General features: G+C 39.5%; 1 protein-coding gene across 7 annotated transcripts in view; it reads left to right on the top strand.

Moving 5' to 3' along the window:
- The window catches only part of csf1a (colony stimulating factor 1a (macrophage)), a 36,564-nt gene extending 15,421 nt beyond the window's left edge, over positions 1-21,143 (top strand). Inside the window, exons 2-11 of one of the 7 annotated variants that reach the window (XM_080423799.1) lie at positions 1,268-1,381; positions 2,984-3,046; positions 7,503-7,673; positions 9,342-9,534; positions 13,428-14,177; positions 14,685-14,869; positions 16,344-16,390; positions 17,953-18,020; positions 18,594-18,647; positions 20,172-21,143. In XM_080423799.1, the coding sequence (XP_080279925.1) occupies positions 1,268-1,381; positions 2,984-3,046; positions 7,503-7,673; positions 9,342-9,534; positions 13,428-14,177; positions 14,685-14,869; positions 16,344-16,390; positions 17,953-18,020; positions 18,594-18,647; positions 20,172-20,209 (1,683 nt within the window). In that variant the 3' untranslated portion in view covers positions 20,210-21,143. Of the gene's footprint in view, positions 1-1,267; positions 1,382-2,983; positions 3,047-7,502; positions 7,674-9,341; positions 9,535-13,137; positions 14,178-14,684; positions 14,870-16,343; positions 16,391-17,866; positions 18,021-18,593; positions 18,648-19,222; positions 19,805-20,171 lie in introns of those variants that run through there. The other 6 variants (XM_080423800.1, XM_080423803.1, XM_080423802.1 and 3 more) reach the window with 6 other exon arrangements.
- Positions 21,144-21,369: the final 226 nt, after the last annotated feature.

Below are 21,369 nucleotides of genomic sequence, written 5' to 3'. Positions count from 1 at the left end.
GAGGGGGACACTTGAGACCCCAAATATTGCTATAAGAGGATTTATCTGTATTTCAAAGCCAAGAACCTTTGACAGGGTGGCAAAAAGTTCACTCCAGAATTTGTTAAGTATAGGACAGAGAAAGAACATGTGGCTCAGATTGCATGGGGAGGCATGACATCTTTCACATTGGTCTGTAATAGATGGGTATATCTCGGATAGGCGGGATCTAGAGTAGTGAACTCTTTGAACTGTATGAGTTCTAGTCTTGCACAGGGAGTGCTTGATCTTATTCTGTTTAAGGCTTTAAGGCTTCATTCCAGCACTGGTTAGTAAAGGCTACACCGAGTTCCTGTTCCCAAGCCGCTCTGACCTTTGACAGCCGGTTGGTAGTCAAAGGACATTAGTTTCTCATATATGTTAGAAATGAGGGATATCTGGTTGGGTTTCAATGTCAAAAGGTCTTCCCATTTCTGAATGGGAAGGAGAGAAGGATAAGAGGGAAAAAGGGAGGAGACACAGTGTCGGATTTGAAAGTAGCGGAACAAATGCGATGTGGGTAAGTTGAAGTCTAAGGATAACTCTGCAAAACTATAGAACGTGCCGTCTTTAAAGAGGTCTCTGAAGCATTTGATTCCTTTGTTCTGCTCAGGCAGTGTAAGTAACATCTTCAAAAGATGGGGGAAATAAATGATTCCTCGTTAAGGGCATCAAAGAGGAGGGGGAGACCAATTTGAAATGGCGCCTGAATTGGAACCAGATCTTAAGCGTGGAGTGTATAACAGGGTTGGGTGTAATTTTGGAGGGGTTTATTGTTAATGTAGAGGAGAGGAGAGCCATAGGGGAAGGCGAGGAGCTTGGCAGCGCCTCCAGCCTGCACCATAGAGTCTCTGGGGAATAAAGCCAATAAGACAGTTTTTGGATCTGAGCTGACCAGTAATAGAGCATAAAATTGGGTAAAACAAGGCCACCGCATGTATCTATTATTGATTTGATTTGATTTTCTGTAATAATTCTCTCTGTGTGGCACTCAGCTTACAATACATTCACATTACACTCAAAGGACCACAATTGAAATAAACTCTGGAGCTTTATTTTGTTCTATCCTTTTGACAGAAATGTACACATACATATATGTTTACACATTACGCATTTTGTCAATAATGATGTCAATCAATCAAATAAAATGTGTCTTTTCAGGGGTGGGGGACTTGTGGATGAGGCCTATACGTGTGTAACAGTGGTATGCATGATAACTCTTTGTGCTTTTTGTCTTATGGACTTTAAGGCTAGGCATCTGTGCTTCGTGCTCCTCCTCTGCTTGTGCCTGGCGTGGGGTGGTGTCCTTGGTCCATGTCGACACTCTGTAACAAAGGATCACCTCCTGAGCCTCAACCGCCTGGTGAGACCTATATACCCCCATGCAACGTGCCCTCCAGGGGACCAGCATATGGGGCCAGAAACTTTAAGCCTGATTTATACTTCATCGTACAACAGCAAAAAATTGCAGATCTATAAGCTCACAATGTTTAGCTTCAAGCTTGTAGATCTGTTATTTGTACCATGTGAATTCAAGGACCAATTCACCCATTTTCAACCTTATCTTCATATAATTTGTCCTCACTAATGCTCATTATAAAATGGTTAAAAAAAATCTACTTGGCCTGTGTCTCATAAGAGGGCTGTAGACACTTCAGAAAACACCTACCAGTGACATCATCGTTAAGCAGCTTTTTTTTCTCCAATTGTTTTATCTAGATTTGTATTAACGTGAGAACAATGACTTCCATTAGCCTACTAGCATGCTAACTTTCCAGGAACAGAAAGTCCAGTTTCTATCAGCTTGGATTCTCATTCGATGAGGTCACTGGTAGGCAGGTTTCTGAACTGTCCACAGCCCGCCGTTGAGACAGAGTGAGTAGATACAGAAATGGTGCCATCTTATAATGAGCATAATGGGGAAGTGATACTTTAATGCAAGAACAATGGCTTCTATATCAGCATGCTAACCTTCCAGAAAGAGAAAGGCTGTAGTTTGTATTAGCCCACCAATGAGACACAGAGTGAGTAGACAGAAATTCGGCCATCTTAAGACCAATACATGCTCCTTCCAACGTCTCCTCACGACGTTAAAAAACAATAAAAAATAATTTGGACGGGTTTACCGAACTAGTTTGCAGAGTCAGGACATAAGGGAATGCAGCAGATCAAAAGTTCTGAGATCGCCCATCAGAAGTTCTGAATGACGTCAATTTGTAGTTGTGTCACCTCCCTTTCCGAAAACTTCGCAAGGAGCATGTATTGCACTTTATAATGAGCATTAGTGAGGACCAATGATATGAGGATTAGATTGAAAATGGGTAAAGTGCGCCTTTAAGCATATAGGCCTATAGCTATTTCTGTTGATTTTGCCTATGACGTGCCCAAAATAGGGACACCAGGGTTAATGTGGTTAAGCATAATACTTCAGACAATGGTGAATCTTATTAAAAGATGCAACAGTTGGTCCAAAGCTCATATAAGAGGATGATAGACTATGTATACAGACATTAATAATCATTAGAAGACATGCTCATGGTATAAGATCTGTTAAAGAAATCTGAGTTATTCAAAGATGAGCCCAATAGTTCTGTATGAGGATGTGGGCTTGTTTGTGATTTGTATTTTAGTTTTGTCATAAAAGCTTGCAGTGAGAGACAGCTCTTAGTTCACAGCAGTCAAGCAGAACATTAGGCTATGCAATAACCGTGAAACACAGGATGGTCAGGATCTCACAAGTACAATGCACTCATTTAAATGGTTAGATATCATGAGTCCAATGTGTTGCTTTGCATTGTTTTAAACCACGTATTTCCTGGGTCGTTATTTGTTAGACAAATAACAATAATGATAATAATAATGATAGTAATAATAATAATTATGATTATTATGATTAAGAAAGACAAATCTAATACTTAGTTTTAGGAAACTGTGGGCTTCACACATCTCAATTTTCACTCCACAGATTGACAACCAGTTGGACAATGGCTGTGCAATAAGCTATCCATTCACAGAGCGCCACAGTCTGGTGAGTGAATAGAAATGAGTGCATTGTCTGCATAAAGCACATTCAGATATAGTTGGTGTATTTACAAGTAGAAAACATGGCACTTTGTGCTGGCATTGAGGGGGCTATTGTGCTGACAATGGTACAATTCGCAATGTGGATCAACATGTTCAGGTTTCCCTCCATCATATATATATATATAGAGAGAGAGAGAGAGAGAGAGAGAGAGAGAGAGAGAGAGAGAGAGAGAGAGAGAGAGAGAGAGAGAGAGAGAGAGAGAGAGAGAGAGAGAGAGAGAGAGAGAGAGAGAGAGAGAGAGAGATACAGTTTATATACAGTATATATATATATATATATATATATATATATATATATATATATATATATATATATATATATATAGAGAGAGAGAGAGAGAGAGAGAGAGAGGCGGTGATACAAGGTTAATATATGTTTTATACATTTTTGAAATGCAGTTTAACTTTGTAATTATTATTATTTTAAGATTTCCATTTTCTTCTCGGTAAGATACCTTGCCCCTGTGCTCTGATCTTTTACATTATCATATGAATGATGATAGGAATGCAAAGAGTTATGTATTGTTTTAAACTGTGCCAGTGATGCTGATCCCCCAAACCATCACAGTGCATAAATCAGCTGCCTCAATGTGCTGGACTGTATTTAAGGCAAGCTGTTTTCAGTCACAAACAGTAACATCTGGATTAGAACATCCATCTCCTTTATAGGTGGTTTACAGTACGTGGCCTATGTTTTTATGGAAAGCTAACAAACTAGCAAGTTCAACTAAACTGGTAGTACAGTATGTTCTGTTAGCCTCATTCTTTTGTTCCGTCACATCCAATTTCACTTGTTTGTCCTGTATCCTGTAGGAGTAATCTATTGGATAAAATTGGTATCCTGACCTGAAGATGTATTTTCTGTTTACTATAAGAGTTGCAGAGATAGGTAGACCCTACCTCTCCCTCCGCTGTATAGCTCCGAGATGAGATTCCACTGCGTAGGGTGCCGGCAGAGTGCGACACCGGCGAACGGTGGCCAATATTGTTGATTCTTACCTCTTCCGCACATCGTATCCAAAAAGTAAAGGTATATCCCTGCTCTCAGATGTAAAAAAGAATTAGCGGTCAATAATTTTTTACAGACGGGTTGAAACAAGCATTTAAATCGCTTTTTTAATCAGCCTGTAAACCTCCGTCCGCATGCGCAGGACTGCTCCCGTTAAGGTTGCATTGGGAAAACATGGCACAGGCTGATTTAAAAGTGATTTAAACGCTTGTTTCAACCTGTCTGTAAAATGTTCTAGACCGCTAAAAATTAAAACATCTGAGAGCATGGGGGAATACCTGTACTTTTTGGATATGAACAAAATTGGCCACCGTTCGCCGGTGTCGCACTCTGCTGGCGCCCTACGTATTTTAGACAAAGCCTAACAAAGCCTACTCCTAACTAGGGGCCTGTTTCACGAAACCAGATTAAACTGGGATTTATCAACTATCCTGGATGAATTTATTTTGGTTTAGTGATGAATCGGTTTCACGAAAGCAATGCCACATTAGTTACCATGGAGATTTATTCTGTGAAATTAGCCTGGTCCAGGCCAGGCTAGCAGCCAGGTTTAACTCATCCTGGTGCCTTTACTATTCATTGAGCAGTCAATCACAAACCAATGAGTTTTCCCACACTTATTCCATTCGTATGTGTTTATGTTGCCTTATTTTTATTAGCCTACCTATGTTATTCAAAATAACATATAGGCTACACATTGACATTAAATGTCCACTTAAGCCCTATACTTCATTGTACATCAAAAAACGGAATTATGTAGGCTGCACAACCTCATCATGACAGCTTCTGAGCTTGTAGATTGGCTATTTTTGCTATATAAAATAAGTAAGTAAGCCTTTAAACATTTTGAAAATTTAAAAAAGAAATGCTATTAAACATTATACATTGTTATGCTAATTATTTGTCAGACTATGTATGTTAGACCATATTTTATTGCTTTATGGGCTATCTATTTTGCTAGGCCTAGGCCTATTTGTGGAATATAACTGCATGCCACAATCACTGGAGATTACTCACTGGAATATCTATCAATGAGTCATTATACCTTTTAGCGATTAGCTTCAGTCAGATTATTGGCAATAATGTATTGCTATGAATTTTTTTCACTGATCTATCCTGATGAGTTATTGGACTGTTATTTGTTTGGATTGTCTTAGGAACGTGTGCGTTACAACAAGTACAATATTGAGCGTAGCGGTTTGGTACTGTGCACATCAGAGTGATCTATTCAAATAGATTTTTATAAAACTTAAGGAGAATCAAATACATCCTGTTTCATTTTTATATTGTATTTATATATATACAGTATATTTTTAAGTAAAACTTAATACTTTGCTAAATGTTACTGTTTGCTATGATATGATTTAAGTATGAATAATTCTGTTATTTATTTATATTACGATTTCATTATGAAGTTTAAGTTAGGAGCAGTGGTTAGTATAGCCTATATTTTGGGGGTATACACATCAGTCTATCCACTATTGCCCCCAAAGTATTCTCTCGTTTTATTACAGCAGCAGTATTTAATTTACTTCCTCGTAAGCGCTTCTCCATTTCAGCATCATGGTCTACTGGGGAAGACGTGGACGCGCATTCAACCTGGTTTGACCAAGTCTGGCTTGACAAAGTCGCAGCTTCTCAGCCTGGCTTGGCGTTCGTGGAACGGAATAAACCAGGCTGCACTGAGCAGACTTTGTCAAACCTGGATTTGTCTTACATCCAAGAGGATTTAAATCTGCCTTTGTGAAACGGGTCCCAGGCTGCACTGAGCAGACTTTGTCAAACCTGGATTTGTCTTACATCCAGGATGATTTAATTCTGTGAAACGGGCCCCTGGACCTACTGTAGGTACTGAGTGCATCCAATAAAAATGTATCTGGTGATCTCAGGATATGTGCTGGTACATACCAGGGTCAAGAGCTCAGAGACGTAGCTACAGGTGCCAGAGGAAAAATAATAAAATCTTAAAATAGATTCTAAAGTTGACTGCCAGCCAGTGATGTGTAGCTAAAACAGGAGTGATGTGCACATATCTCTTTGAACCAGCTACAAGCCTTTCAGTTGCATTCTGCATCAACTGCAGCCAATGAAAAACAGCTTTGGCTGAGGCTAGAGTAAAGAGTAAAGAGAGTTGCAATAGTCTAAATGAGAAGGGACAAGGGCAACTCTAATTAGATGGGGACTCTAATTAGATGGGGACTACTCTAATTAGATGGGGACTCTAATTAGATGGGGACTACTCTAATTAGATAGAAATGCTTGTGTGAACTTCATTTGACTTGTTCAAACACAGGTCAGAATTATATAGAAGAGCTAATTTGTTGTTGTTCAACAACAACCAACAACGTTGTTGTTGTTGTTTTATCGACAGATAGATAGATAGATAGATAGATAGATAGATAGATAGATAGATAGATAGATAGATAGATAGATAGATAGATAGATAGATAGATAGATAGATAGATAGATAGATAGATAATGCACTGTGTTGTGACATGTTGTAGCACTGTGTTGTTACATGAGCTTGTAAATTGCAGTTTGTCTATTTTCGCCAAATGTTCGCCTATTTCAGCACGACATGCCCAGAATAGGAATGCTAGGGTTCATGCAGTTAAAAGAAAAATCCATAACAACCAGATCTGACAACTCCCTGAATAACTGTTGCCTTTTCACTTCTGTATTTTATATGACAAAAAAAAAGTTGAATAGCTCCAGACTTCACACTGACCGTCTGGAAATTTGCCTATGCCTTTCAAACAACTGGCTAGACCACAATGTCCCAGGCTCAGCTTGGTTAGAACAACATCATCCATTCTCCCACAGTCTATGATCCACTTCTTACTCTTACTCTATTACCAGAGATGACCGCACAGTTAAGTAATGCCCTTTGTTCTTCTGTCCACTGTTTTTGCCATTGGAAAATGTTGACCGTTATTATCCAATTTCATTCAAAACATGCAATAGTTTTTTTTTGTTTTTTGTGTGAAAAATGATGCAGTCAATTCAATGGAAAGTGGAGGATAGTGAAACAAATATATTTTCATGTACGTTCGCTCTCTCTCTCTCTCATGCACGCACGCACGCACACACGCAGGCCACAGAAGTATCTCCACAAATGTTTTGTCACATACAGTATGTGATATACTTTTTGAAATATTTAATTTAAATTCTATAATGGAAGTCAATGGGGTTCAGATCAAGCCTTGCCCAGATTCGGAGTTCCGTATCATTTCTAAATTTCAATCCTTCCTCACAGTTAGGGGTGGAAACATTGAAGCAATGTTTAACAGACAGAAATGATGTGGTCCAAAATATTTAACATAGTGGTGATCAAAATCCCTGAAACTGACTGCAAGTAACTGTTTTGAATTTTCAACCTTTTGTGTCCTAGAGTAAAATCTGTTACATCAAAGCAACCTTTCCACACATCCTGGAGCTGCTGAACTCCCATTTCCAATATGCTAGGAAGTCAGACAATAGAAGATATGTCAACACCTTGAAGAAGATGATCTACAACCTCTATTCTCAAGGATGTATACATGAGATAAATGAAGAAATTGAGGTAAGCAATCATAGCAATGAGCATAAATGCGTAAATCTGACACAGGTCAACATTGTGCAAATTCAGAACAAACACCCGTCATTATTCTCCTCTGTCTAGCAGCTTAATGGATAAAACAAACCCTTTAGCTGCGCATTGCCCTGTAAGGGACAGTAACGGAAATGTTTGAAATGCTGCTCAAAATTTATATTTGCAAATCGCATGCTTTATTGCAGGTATCTCAGTGTAGAGAGACAGGAAACCAAGAGCACAGAGAAATGAGAGACATGTGAGACAAGATGGGGTCAGATTTGAACCTGCACTATACTGGCTGAGCCACCAGGCACCCCTGGTCAACATTTTATATTGTATGTGTGTGTGTGTGTATATATATATATATATATATATATATATATATATATATATATATATATATATATATATATATATATATATATGTCACAGGGAAATTGGCATTCGTTGGGAAATTGGAAATGTATGCTCGTTTTTAGGCGCAGGGCTTCGGCGCGAGGCGGGGCTTGATGCGAGGCCGCGCGAGGAGGAGGAGGAGGCGGCGCGAGGCGGGGCTTTGATGCGAGGCGGACCTGGCTTTTGTTGTTCTCCCCCACATAGCAACCAGGAAGCTACGCTAAGAGAACGCTGAACACGCGTTCACACGCACACGTGATAATAGTTATTGTCCATGACGGAGGCGTGCCGACTCAGCAAAGCTTGAGGCCGAGGAGGCGCGCCCGAGCACCGCCAGGCGCAAGTGCCCGCGCCGACCGGCCGATGGTCTGCTAGTCGAATCAGCCCTGTCCAAGTTGTAAACCGATAGGGGGAGAATAGATCTTTTCATGGGTTAGCCTACTATCCACGACACACGTGTGTGTGTGCGTGTGTGTGTGTGTTCATGTGTGCGCATGTGCATGCGTGCGTGCGTGTGTGTGTGGTGGGGGGCTCTAGTCTAGTGTGGCTTGCATTGCCTTCTAGTGTTGGTTCTACAGAATTTTCTGGGGGGTTGAAAACGAGCGCTCCTTTTTCAATTTCCCTGGTTTTCCAATTTCCCTGTAACATATGTATGTTTTGCACCCTGTCCGTGTGTCTGTCTGTGAACAGCTAATCTCCGGCACCGTTAGCCCGGCCGCTGGGCTTTTTCAGATTGGCCTGTTATAGTGCCACCAGGAGGCCGATTTGCACAAAACACATTTTTGGATATCACTCCGACAGATTTTGTCCAAACCTCACGCAAATCGGTACACAGTATCTCTATAGTCATGTGATCAACACAGATCTGTCCGATTTTCCATATTCTATCCTGATTTGCTAAGATTGACTTCCAAAGTTTGCAGGATTGGTTATTTTTTTACAAAATGCCTCAAATCATCAACGCAGCGTGCGATTTCCGTGTAATTTTGCGCGCACATTCCCACTAGGCCGAGGAAGAAATGCCACCCTTTTCACATTAGCCTGTTATAGCACCACTAGCAGGTCTAATTTAGCAAAACACATTTTTGGAACAGCCTCAAATCATAAATGCAATGTCCGATTGAAAGGCCTAAGAAGAAATGCCACCCTTTTCACATTGGCCTATTATAGCGCCACCAGGAGGCAACAATAACCTACCTGACCTGGCGGAGACCTGTGCTCTGAGGAGCACTTTTTCGAGTTTCTCTCTGTTTCTGGCAGGACAACCCAGGAAGGTTTGCCAGGGTGTTTGGCAGCTCACCAAAAGACGCTCTAAAAAAGGCTAAAAGTGTGTTCCAGATGTATATGATGCTAATGTCAGAGAGTCTTGGCCCTGTGGATTGGAGTTGCCAAGAAGAGTATGCTGTGGACTCTACCGAATCCAGCACTGTTGTCTCAGACACTTCCACCACAGGTATGGAAAACCAAGATCCCAGAGTCTGTAACTCCTTCTCACAAAATGTGTAACAGGAAGCTGTCATCTGTTTGTCATTTCCATTCACGAAAATGTTGTTTGTGTGTCTCACTGCTACAGGGAGAAAGATGTTTACCCTGGTACATGGTAGGCCATCTCTTGCAGTAATGTAGCTGACTGGGATGAGGAGTCAGAGATAAACATTAATACACACCATTCGAATGGTATATTAGCTGAGCATGATTTCCCCCCTTGAAATAGCATAAAATGGTGTACTCAAAATTCTATTCAATCAGCTATTGCTCATCTGCTTTTAGACAACCAACAATCCCGATGCAGTCCCTCCGGGTAATGGAATATAAACAGAAGACAGGGCTGTTCCTCCCTAATCTCTCAAGAACAGATTCTGCTCTGCGTTTTAATCTGTCGGTAGCCATGTTGACAACCCGTGCACATTGGCTACAAGTGGGCGTGCCATCAGATCAGAAAGCAGGCCGCGCTTTACCCAATCAAATGTAGTGGGCGGGATTTACGTGTGTGCCATTCGTTCCCCACTGGAAACAAACCGAAACTCATTTAACAATAGCGTCCTTGAAGCCGACAAAATCACGGAAAGTTTTAATTTGCTCTTTCATCATAGAAACAAGTGGGCTTATAACCAAAACGATCCATGTTCTTTGGGAGAAATGGTGTTAGTGTTCCGTGGAGAAATATTGTTTGTGGGAATGAAAACATAGTCGCACCACCGGAAGTGAAAGGCTGAAGGCAGACCAAAACCCCGGTTTCCCTGAGCAAGGGTCGTCAGTTCAGCTCCGCCCAGAGCCAAATTAATAAGTAAAAAACAGCAGAGGGCGCTGTTTTTCCTTTTTATTTGGCAATGGGTATTCCCAGATTGGTTCCTCCCTGATATGGGAACGAAAATGATAATGAGTGCATGGAACATGTGACAGTATTTCCTGATAAGATATCAATGTATTTGTACTTGTATTTTTCTAAACGCTACAAGTTTAAGTACAGTATGTTGTCGTTGCCATTTAAGATCACAGTGCCTTCACAACACGTATATATCCATGCAGTATAAGAATGCAACAGTTTGTGTGAGCGACAGAGAAAAATGTCCACAGCTGTTTATAAAGATCTCCTATTGTTGAGCAATTGCAGAAGATCCCGTTAAGGACATTACCCAAGCAGACATATTAAATGCTGAAGTTCTCTATTGCATCATTTAAGTCTGCATGTACCACAGCAAAGGCTGTATGTCTTCACTATGAATTGAACAATGTGTAACGTCATGTTTGTCCTAGTGATGAAACATGCCACACTACTTTTCGATGTGTTCACTGTCCAAACATTTGTCACTCTGGGGGCAGCATAAAGCAATGACAGCCCTTTATTAGTGTGGTTGCCCGAATGGGCAACCAGACTATAGTACTCTACTGACTTTATTCTTCTAGATAAACAATACTTCGGGCTGCTACTCCTCCCACAGTTTTTATCCCCCAATGTCGTGCCATATGTCAAAATGACCGGCTTGACCGGGAATCGTGCACTTGTATTTTGCTAAGAGATTGGTTAAATAGTTTAATTGATATTGATTTATTAGTGCATTAAATGTCCCCATCCACTTTAATGGAAAAGTGAAAAAACTCAAATTCAAGTATTTTTTTCTCAGAAATCGTAAGAGCTAGAGCTACCACATTTGGAGGGGAGGTTCATTATTTAGTTTGAAATTATTGAAAAAAATATCACACCATTCAGCCTCATGGTGGCGCTATAACAGCCCACTCTACGTTTTGGCCTATAACTCTTGAACTGTAGGTCGTAAAATCAAAATTTCTTTTTCCCTGGATTTCTTGGGTCACGACGCATCTCCCCATATAGGCCACGCCCGTTTGCGTCTGGATAGATTTTTTGATATTGATTTATTAGTGCATTAAATTTCCCCATCCACTTTAATGGGAATTGCAAAATCTCCCATTCAAGTATTTTTTTCTCGGAAACCATAAGGGCTACAGTTACAAGACTTGGAGGGCAGGTTAATAGTTTATTGCAAAATTATTTAAAAAAGAATCACACCAGTCTGCCACATGGTGGTGCTATAACAGCCCACTCTACGTTTTGGCCTATAACTCTTGAACTGTAGGTCGTAAAATCAAAATTTCTTTTCACCTGGATTCCTTGGGTCACGATGCAACTCCCCATATAGGCCACGCCCATTTGCGTCTAGATAGATTTTCCGCCATTTTGAATTCTCTTCCAAACACACTTTTAGCTCCTCCTCCTACATATTTTGTCCAAATTTCACATAAATTGGTACACGTGATCTATGGACCCATGCGATAAATATATCCAAACGGCATTTTGATAGACCTTACCGTTTATCCGTAAATGGCTTCCAAAGTTAGTGGGAGGGGCCCGTTTTACAAAAAATGCCAGAAATCACGAACGAAACGTCCAATCAATCCCAAATTTGAATCACATGTCGAGGGTGGTTTACTCAAGGAATCCCCAAAAGCATTTCCACTTTGATCCATAGGGGGCGCCACAAATGCACAGAACGTAACCGATGCAAAAACATGATTTTTGGGGGATCAATCCTCTCAAAATGAAAAGCAAGTGATCTCAGGAGTGACGTGACAATGTAATTGGCGCAGCCTCCGACGGTATTCCTCCCATCGTATTACTCGGGTCCCGGCGGCACCGACCCGCGAATCGCGTCGGCGCAACCACACTTTGCAATTGCCCTGAATTGCGACGCGTCTAGTTATATCTCTTCTCCCCATTGCCACGTACCACTCATAAACGTGCACAACCCCAAAACATTGTTATCGCATGCCCCAGACAGACAGAGAAATGGAGGGAGGTAGGGCATGCCTCCTGGTGAAGATTTGCACTCTAGGAGCGCACCTTTCTAGCTATCTCTGCCAGGCCGGAACAGCCGAGGGTGAGACATTATGTTTTCGCCCGTCCTTCTGCAGCTGTCCGTGTGTCTGTGCCGTCTGTGAGCAGCTAATCTCAGGCACCACCTGACCGATCGATCGACGTGAAACTTAGCACATGCACTCCCAGCAGGCCAAAGAAGAACCTCCACCCCACATTTTTCTAATCGGCCTCATGGTGGAGCTATAACAGGTCACTTCACATGTTGCCTTCTACTGTAACTCTTGAACAGTACAATCACATTAAAGCTCTGATCAAAAATTCTCTGAGTTTACCAAAAATAATCAACGCATCTTCAAATCTGCTAATTTGAATGACACGTTGAAGATGCAGATGCAAAAGCTATTTCACTTTCAAGGGCGCCAGAAACATGCTTTTTTCACCAAATTAGGCACCATGATCTCGTGAGTCATGTGACAATGCTGTGAAACAGGGTTTTGATACTCCATATCTCCATAACTGCTTACACAGATTTGTGGCCAGGGCTATTTCTAACAACAACATAAAACATCATGAATGCAACATCCACTCATACCGACATTTGAATCACATGTTGAGAGGCGTCTATAGTACAGCTCCAAACGCGCTTTCATTTCTGGCAATAGGGGGTGCCAGAAAGGCAACAGTTGCACAATCTGTTGTAACTCTATTTCCCCCCTGCAGCTTCCTTGTGTCCTGACGGCTGCACCCCACGAATGGCACAGCCCTGGATAGGCAACCAGGCCTGGTGGAGCTCTGTTCTCTGAGGAGCACACTTTTCTACTTTAACTTTTGTGCATCAGCCGTATTTTAGGAAATGCAATAAGGGTGGTGCTGTTTGATGGACTGACCCAAAAATGTACAGTGCTGAAGGTTTGGGGATTGTCCGTGTTTCTCCTTCAATTTAAATGACAGGGGTAAAGATACATTTGTAATTAATTACTCCTTTTTTTACATTGTTCTCCTTCTTTTAGGTAGTCCTGAATGCCAGTGCTCTTGTTCCATTTCGACTCAGACGACCACTGTCTCCTACCCTGCCAATAGCCTATGGAAAAGGGCTAGGCATCCGCGTCCTAATCAGCACACACCTGTCAGGCCACCCAGGTCCCTCTCCCCTCATGGCACACAGACCAACAGTTCCATCCTGTCTTCAGGGAGTAACATGACAGTAGGCTTCCTTCCTTCGGTGACAGTCAATCTCCCGGATATATATCCCATTAAGAAGCGGGACACCTCATGGCTGTTCCCTCCACCGACTGAAAAGGAGCATGACCCTTTGCTCCATAAGCCAGAGTGGAGCAGACGGTTCCCATTAGGGAACAGGACTCAGGACTTACTGAAAGAGAAAATGGCTCAATCTGGGGCAGATGCTTCCCCGGCCCTGTATGGTATGATGGACATCACTCAAAGTAGTGATGAAAATACAAAACATGTCTTGGCAAAGAGATCACTGGATTCTAATAACACTGTTCTTCAAAACGGGGCTTCAAGTCTTAAACCTAAGGCTATGGAACAAAAACACAGAGCTCCAGAGAACACTATGGATACTTCAAACCATGATACTGAGAGGGTGCCCTTTGTTGCTGCGCACACATATATGATGGAATTACATTCATATGAATTGAAAGATAGTTCCATGGACTTACAGACTCAAGCAGAGGATCCAAAATCCCAAACTAAATTTTCAAATAACATTAATGCAATCCAGGACATTATTAGTAAAGGTAATATTTTTTTACACCCCCCCCCCCCCCCGGCCTACATTTCCCAACATTGTATTTATTTATGTTTGTTTGTATTATTATTATTATTATTATTATTATTATTATTATTATTTTAATTATTATTATTATTATAAGTCGAAATAGTACAGTAGTAGTAGCAGCAATAGTAGTAGGAGTAGTATTTTATTTTCATGTAGCCAAATGATATGATTATGAAGAATTCAAATGTTTTAGAACAAAATAGATTAGAATAGATTAACATGCAATATTCTATTATGCGTACTATATGTGACATGAGAAATAAAACATTTGTGTTTTTGCAGTAACTCATTCAGTTCATGACCATGCCATCACAGTTATTTTAAAACTTCTGTTATATCATCCTAAATTATATGTGCTGGCCCATATCAGCTCTTTCAGTGAACAAAGACCTCTTAAATCAATCATCTATGGAAAATTCAATATGCAACATTTCCTCATGCTATCCTGCTTTGCTCTCTGTCTTAGATGTGTTTCCTGACATCAAATCTACGGCCATCAGCAGGACTTCTTTGTACGAGGGTCCAAAAGAAAAAAAGGTGGATGGAACTAGTAGCTGGAAGCAGCTCTCTGGCCAGCCTGTATTCACCATGGCTGCAGTTTCTGGGGGATTTTTGTTATTCTTCGCCTTCTGTTGTTTCATAATGAAAACAGTAAGTAATAGTTATGCTTTGAAATAAATAGCGTTGCAAAATCAAATGGATTACAACTGACATCTATAAAACGGTCTGGGTTCTATTTAAATTGTTACATAAACCTAATACCATAGAAAGACATTAAGATGTCAAAGCATGTCAAAGTTAACTGGTACAGTCAGCAAAGTCAATGTCTCAAGTCTATACTGACTGACTGAATGACTGAATTACTGACTCACTGACTCGAATTGATAAGAACTGACATCTATTAAAAAATGCCTACTGTATGGGTTTTGTTAAAATTCTTACATAAACCAAATGCCATTAAAATGCAGATGTCAAAGTTAATTTGTATAGTCAGCATAGTCAATCTCTCAAGTACATACATACTGACTGACTGATGCAACTGATGATACTGACAATCATTCCTTCCTGTTGTGTGCTGTGTGGCCAACAATATTAACGTAACCTAAATTCTGCTTTCCTGACACAAATAACAGAAACATTATGCATTCTCCTTATCCCATGGCCAGCGGTGGGCAAATGTTACGTTTTACTGGGAAAGTTCTCAAATGCAAACCCAGTAATGGCCCATCAAGTTCCTGGACAGAATGCTCTGGAATACAGCCATTTGGTTTAGGTTTTCCTCTTACCCTTGTCTGTTCCGTTTCCTCTGTATATTATTGTATATTATTTAACATCTGCATTTTCCGCATGCAGGAGTGTAATTTCAGCTGTCTACTCACTTCCACCATCAAGTTGTGCAAGAAAGTGCTTTGGTAGTTCATAGTTGGCAAGATAAATGCATTCACACAGAAGCATAATATTTGATTCATTTTCAAAAGAACAACTCAACTGCCAGTCCCCCAGTCCTGCCAACGAGATTAAATCACAAAGGGAAGACAGTGCCCCCCACTGATCCAAACTGAACTAGGCTGGGTGAAGGTCATTCTTCAAGGTTCTGAAAGGCTCTGCATGGACCATTTTCTTATATAAGATCAAATTGTCAATCATCTCTATCCGTTGTATCTGTTCTCTGTGAGCAAGGAACCGGAAGTAGTGATATTAGTGATTCTGTTCAGTGTTATTGTATAGTGAAACAGGTATCAAAATAACATTAAAAGACTATAATTATTGCCATGATTTACACCTATAGTGAACTATCCTTTTTTGCTGCACTAGAGAAGTCAAATGGTTTTATTTTATATTACCAGTTTGCGTTTATGTGCTAGCATAGGTGTGACACCTGTTTCAATATACTTCATAGTCTAGGGGTCTATACTAGGGGTCCACTCCTTTTAAAGGATAATAAAGGATACTGTTCAAGTGGTTAAAGAATCTGTGTGCATCTTTCAGAATTAAATGGGACAAGCAATGTCAGTTGTAATCTGCTTTTTGAAAGCCTATAATTAGATTTTTAGATGACAATCTGAATGTTTGCTTGTAAAGACAATCACATTTTTCTGCTTTATTTTATTTTATTTTTTTACAGAGATGTGAAGGCCTATTCCATTGCCCTGGTCTCACTGAAAAAAATAGGTAAATATTGTACAGTTGTTCAAAAAACATGGCAGCATTAATTAGATGTTGAATAAAAATCACGACGAATGCTGCACAGCTTGTGTATTACTACACTCTGTATATTGGGTTTGGATTTTACTTGTAAAACCAATATTTGTTATTTACATTTTATTAATCATTCTGTTCTATATTTAGAGACATATTTATGGTAAATGGTATAATGTATGGTGCATAGAGTCTTTCTACAAAGAGCTTCACAATGTGCATTACATTCACCAATTCACACATAGATTCACACACCAACGGCAGATGAAACTGAAAAGGTCTCCACCAGGCCGGATTGCCTAGCCAGCCCCCACAAACATAGGAAGGCAGTCATAGCCAATTGGTCTGGAATCTGAAAAATCTGACTAAACATCTTGATCACATAACTCCAGAGATAATGTTACAGATTTGCGTGAGCTTTCGACAAACTTTGTAGGTATAGTAATAAAACTATGAGTTCAGTCATGATCCAAGGAATCCAGGGGGGAAACTGTTCAAAAGTTATAGCCAAAACGTGAAGTGGGCCGTTTATAGCGTCACCATGAGCCGATTAAAAAAAATGTGGGGTGGTGGTTCTTCTTTGGTCTTTTGGGAGTGTGCGTGCAATGTTTCACGGCAATCGAATGGAATCTGAAAAGATTTTCGTACATGGAAACCATGTTTATACAGGGCAGGAGATTCTAGCATGCCTGGCCTAATTAATGAGTGACAATATTAAGGTGTAAAAGTAGCTGAGGTGACTATTGAAATTGACAGCCTTGCCCGATATATTAAACTAGAAAGCGCCCTTTTACAGTACCCTGAACATGGTATTTTTCACCAAGGAGAAGTACGGTAGCACTTGCTCATAAGGGGCCAATTCATACATGTAATTAAGGCATTCATCATGAATTCATCATTAATTCCTATTAATTAATTACAAAGTCACTATGACTTAACCAAAGTTAATATTTAATTAGTTAAAGGGATATTTAACTTTCAAACAAATTTTGGGTAATTTTATCGTCTACTCAGGCTTTTGTGAACACCCCGGACAGTTTTTAAGTTGCTTGATTCAGTATTTAGATATTTGATATTAATTTGATCAGACACGCCCCCTTCCTGTACAAACGCATTGTAACTTCAAACTTCATTTTAACCATGTTAGATTAATCGGAAACACCCGTCCTTGGTTCTGGTGACTGATATTGTCCTTCTAATACGTGAGGAGACCGTGTTTTTTCAATTACTTTTTTTTAATGGAAAATGAAAAAAAACTAAATACAAAAAAAAAAATCATAAATTGAATATCAAATATCTAAATACTGAATCAAGCAACTTAAAAAATGTCTGGGGGTCTCACAAAAGCCTGAGTAGACGATAAAATGACGCAAAAAAATGAAATATCCCTTTAAGGGCCACACGTGGTGGTTTTGTAGATCTGATATTTTCTGTGGCTTCTATGCCCAGGATGAGTGCTCATAGGCGGTAGGAGTAGCGAGAAGAGTCGGTCTCTGATACTGCTCGCTTCAAACCTTCCTGTGGCTGTGTGTTAGGCTGACGGGGGTCTCACAAGTTGGACTGGCTTGCTGGATAGGCCCGGTGGCCCCATGGGGACCCCCAGGTGGGTCATGGTTTTCATCATTAGTTAATCATTACTTAAGCCTCAATTAATAATAATTATTAATTAATTAATGATTACTTAACATTTAGTTCGTAATTAGTTACTCTATTTTTGCATGTCAAAGTAAATCACATCAATGTATGTATGTATGTATGTATGTATGCATGTATGTACTGTATGTATGTATGTATGTATGTATAGTGTGCGTGTGCGTGTGCGTGCGTGTGCGTGCGTGCGTGCGTGCGTGCGTGCGTGTGATTAAAAAATATATATACTTATATATATATATATAATACATACACACGGTATATGTATACATACATACATACATACATACATGCATTTTAAAGTTTGAATAACATTTCTGGCAAAAAGTATGAGGGAGTTATGCAGGTCCAAAATCTGGGCCAGAATTGTAAAAATTTAGAATAACATTATTGTGTTCACTTCCAGCGAGCCCACCAATAAAATGTCATGATATACAATAATAAATAAAGTAAAATAAGTAAAATAATAATAAGCTCAGTCATCGAACAGTGATTATATATACAGTACTTTATGTTTTTTTTACAGGGTGGGCAAAGATGTGGAGCTCCGGCCCTGTGAAACCGTGGTGTGAGAGAACTGGTGAGCGTTGTTTCCTTTTTTGTGCAGAAATCCTAATCTTATTAACCACGTGTACTTTGAGTAGCAGAAATATCTCCTATTTTTGAAAATATATAAAATGAAAAAAATCTCAGATTTCGTTTTTATGCCAAGTTGAAGGTTGTTAATGAAAGAGTTTGTTTCAAGTCTTTTCTGAATACAATTCTTAGCAATAAGCTCTTTTTATTGTCTTTTTACTGACACTGGCATTAAAGCTAACGCTAACCCTAAGTAGGCTATAGATTGAGTTATACTGAAATAAACTAGCCTGGTTCCAGACCATAGACCCCGCCCACTCTCTGAGTGGACTGCCTCTTGGTCTGGTGTTGTAAAAGTTAACCTAGGATTTATTCGGTACAAAATGTATTGTCAAATGAGAGTCTGAGGTGGAGGTGGGGATCCCTTAGGATTGGTTTAGGGAAATTCGAATCCCCTCCCCCTTGTAATCGCCGCCACTGGAGCCAATTTCAGACTGAAGCTCCAAGCAGCTTCAGGCTGATAATCAGGCTAGAAATAAACTCTACTTATTTGTCTTTTTTCCTCTCTTTTCTTTCAAGACTTGGAACCCCTTTTTGAACCACATGTCAGCTGAAATACATGGAAATGTTTGAGCTAAACTATCCCGTTTCCCTCCTGATGTTATCTTATGTTGTGTACATACATATATGGATATAGAAAAAGTATCTATTTTTATAAAGATTAAGTTTATTCATGCTAATGTATTGTCAGAATGTTAAGAGAGTGGTCAGTCGTTCTCAATGTGTGACCCGGGAGCTAAATGATTGATAGTTAATCTCTGCCATTATTACATGTGCACGTAAATACAGTTAGAGAACATATAGGAATGGCTATCTTGATATTTTAACTTCTCTTTACCTACAGTAGATACTGTACGTAGTTTGACTTAATGCATATCAAAATGGGTTTCCATGAAATTAAAAAGGTTTAGAATCACTACTCATGGCACCCATATTTTAATGTTGAAGATATGCATGCGGAAAGTAAGCTGTTTTTACACACACACACACACACACACACACACACACACACACACACACACACACACACACACACACACACACACACACACACACACACACACACACACACACACACACACACACACACACACACACACACACAGATGATCACAGATATACTGAAACATCCGGGGACATCTAAATTCAATATACTGTAGGGGCTTGAACAGCAGTAAGAACAGCCACTAACAAAACTTACACCTACTGCTTTAAATACCAATCCTGATACCAATGAATGAATGAATGAATGATTGCCCTAAAGTCTTTGCTTGCTGTTGTTTTCATTTTAATCTCTTGTTTCCACCCAGTTCTAGCCCCTAGTACTCTGGCAATGGGTAATGCACTAGACTAGACTGTGGTCTATTAATAGGAAGCACTACACTACTGCACTAAGAACTCTGACAGCACTAGTACATGCTTATAACAGCCAATGGAATCAAAATAATTTTTTTCCCTTTTTTTAAAGAAACTTTATCCCATGGATTGGACCAAGCCCCTGCATAATGAGTGATTTTCATTCATTGTGTTGTCAGTGGGCATGTCAGTCAGATTGTACGATAGGACCACAGATATCTCGATATAAAACTACAGTCGTGAGGCTCTGTGAAATGCAGCCAACCTGTAAACCCACCAGCACCACTAATGCAACAGAACTAACATTAACAACAAGAACATCAACATGCACAGTCTGCAGGGGGCTTTCCAGGACACAATGTGAAAATTACTTCATTTACTACCGGTTGAAATGCTTTGTACAGTACCTGGAATACTCATGTCATTATCCAACATTAAATATACCAGTGTACCACTAATAACATCAATAAGAGTCAAAATGTGCTTTGTCAAGTAATTACTGTACATTGTCAAGATTCATGTTATCATCGTTGCTATCCGGCAGAAGCCTTATATCTCCATATTTGATATTTTTTGTTTTATCATTAATTTATGCCCTGTTTTGTTGTATGACAGTGTAATGCAATTGTTGCAACAAGTTAAGTCTGTCTGTAGGTTTTATAAAGTAGTAACAAGTGCTTCTGACTAAATATAACAATGGATCACAGGTTCTTTTTTCCATTTCCTCAAAAGTAACCGTTTTGGACATACAAGGTTTCCACCTGACAGAGACGATATAATATAGTGCTTTATATTTAAAGGTAAGATATTGTATTGACAAGTATGGCAGGAATACAATTCAATATAAAATACAATTGTTGTAAGAGGAAAACTAGGTTTTAGGTAGGCCTATATATTATAATTGATAAGTAACTATTTTATCTATGCTCAAGTGTAGGCCTGTAACAATAATAATTAATTGTATAATTAATTAATTTGTTAATTAATAATTACATACCTAAACAGATCAGTCAAAAGCCAATATGACTGAATCCTGTTAGACGTATTTACCACTATTCACCCATATTCTGAAAACCAGGTATGCAGTGCATATTGGGATTCAGTTATTTAAAGATAAGTGAAACTTAGTTTCAGTTGTATCCTCTTACAGTTAAGAACGATATTTTTACATTAATGGGTTACAATGCGTTTTGTCTGCACAACCAGGAAGTTTTAGTGAAAGCGTAATGATATAATAATATGCATAATGAATGTTTGATTCAATGATTCAATGATCTTAATTTCATATCTTAGTTACATCTATATTGTTA

This window comes from Gymnoscopelus braueri, assembly GCF_963280865.1.
Source record: "Gymnoscopelus braueri genome assembly, chromosome: 3".
Lineage (NCBI taxonomy): Eukaryota > Metazoa > Chordata > Actinopteri > Myctophiformes > Myctophidae > Gymnoscopelus > Gymnoscopelus braueri.
The sequence above is the reverse complement of the archived record's forward strand: the minus strand, read 5'-3'. Positions and strand labels throughout refer to the sequence as shown.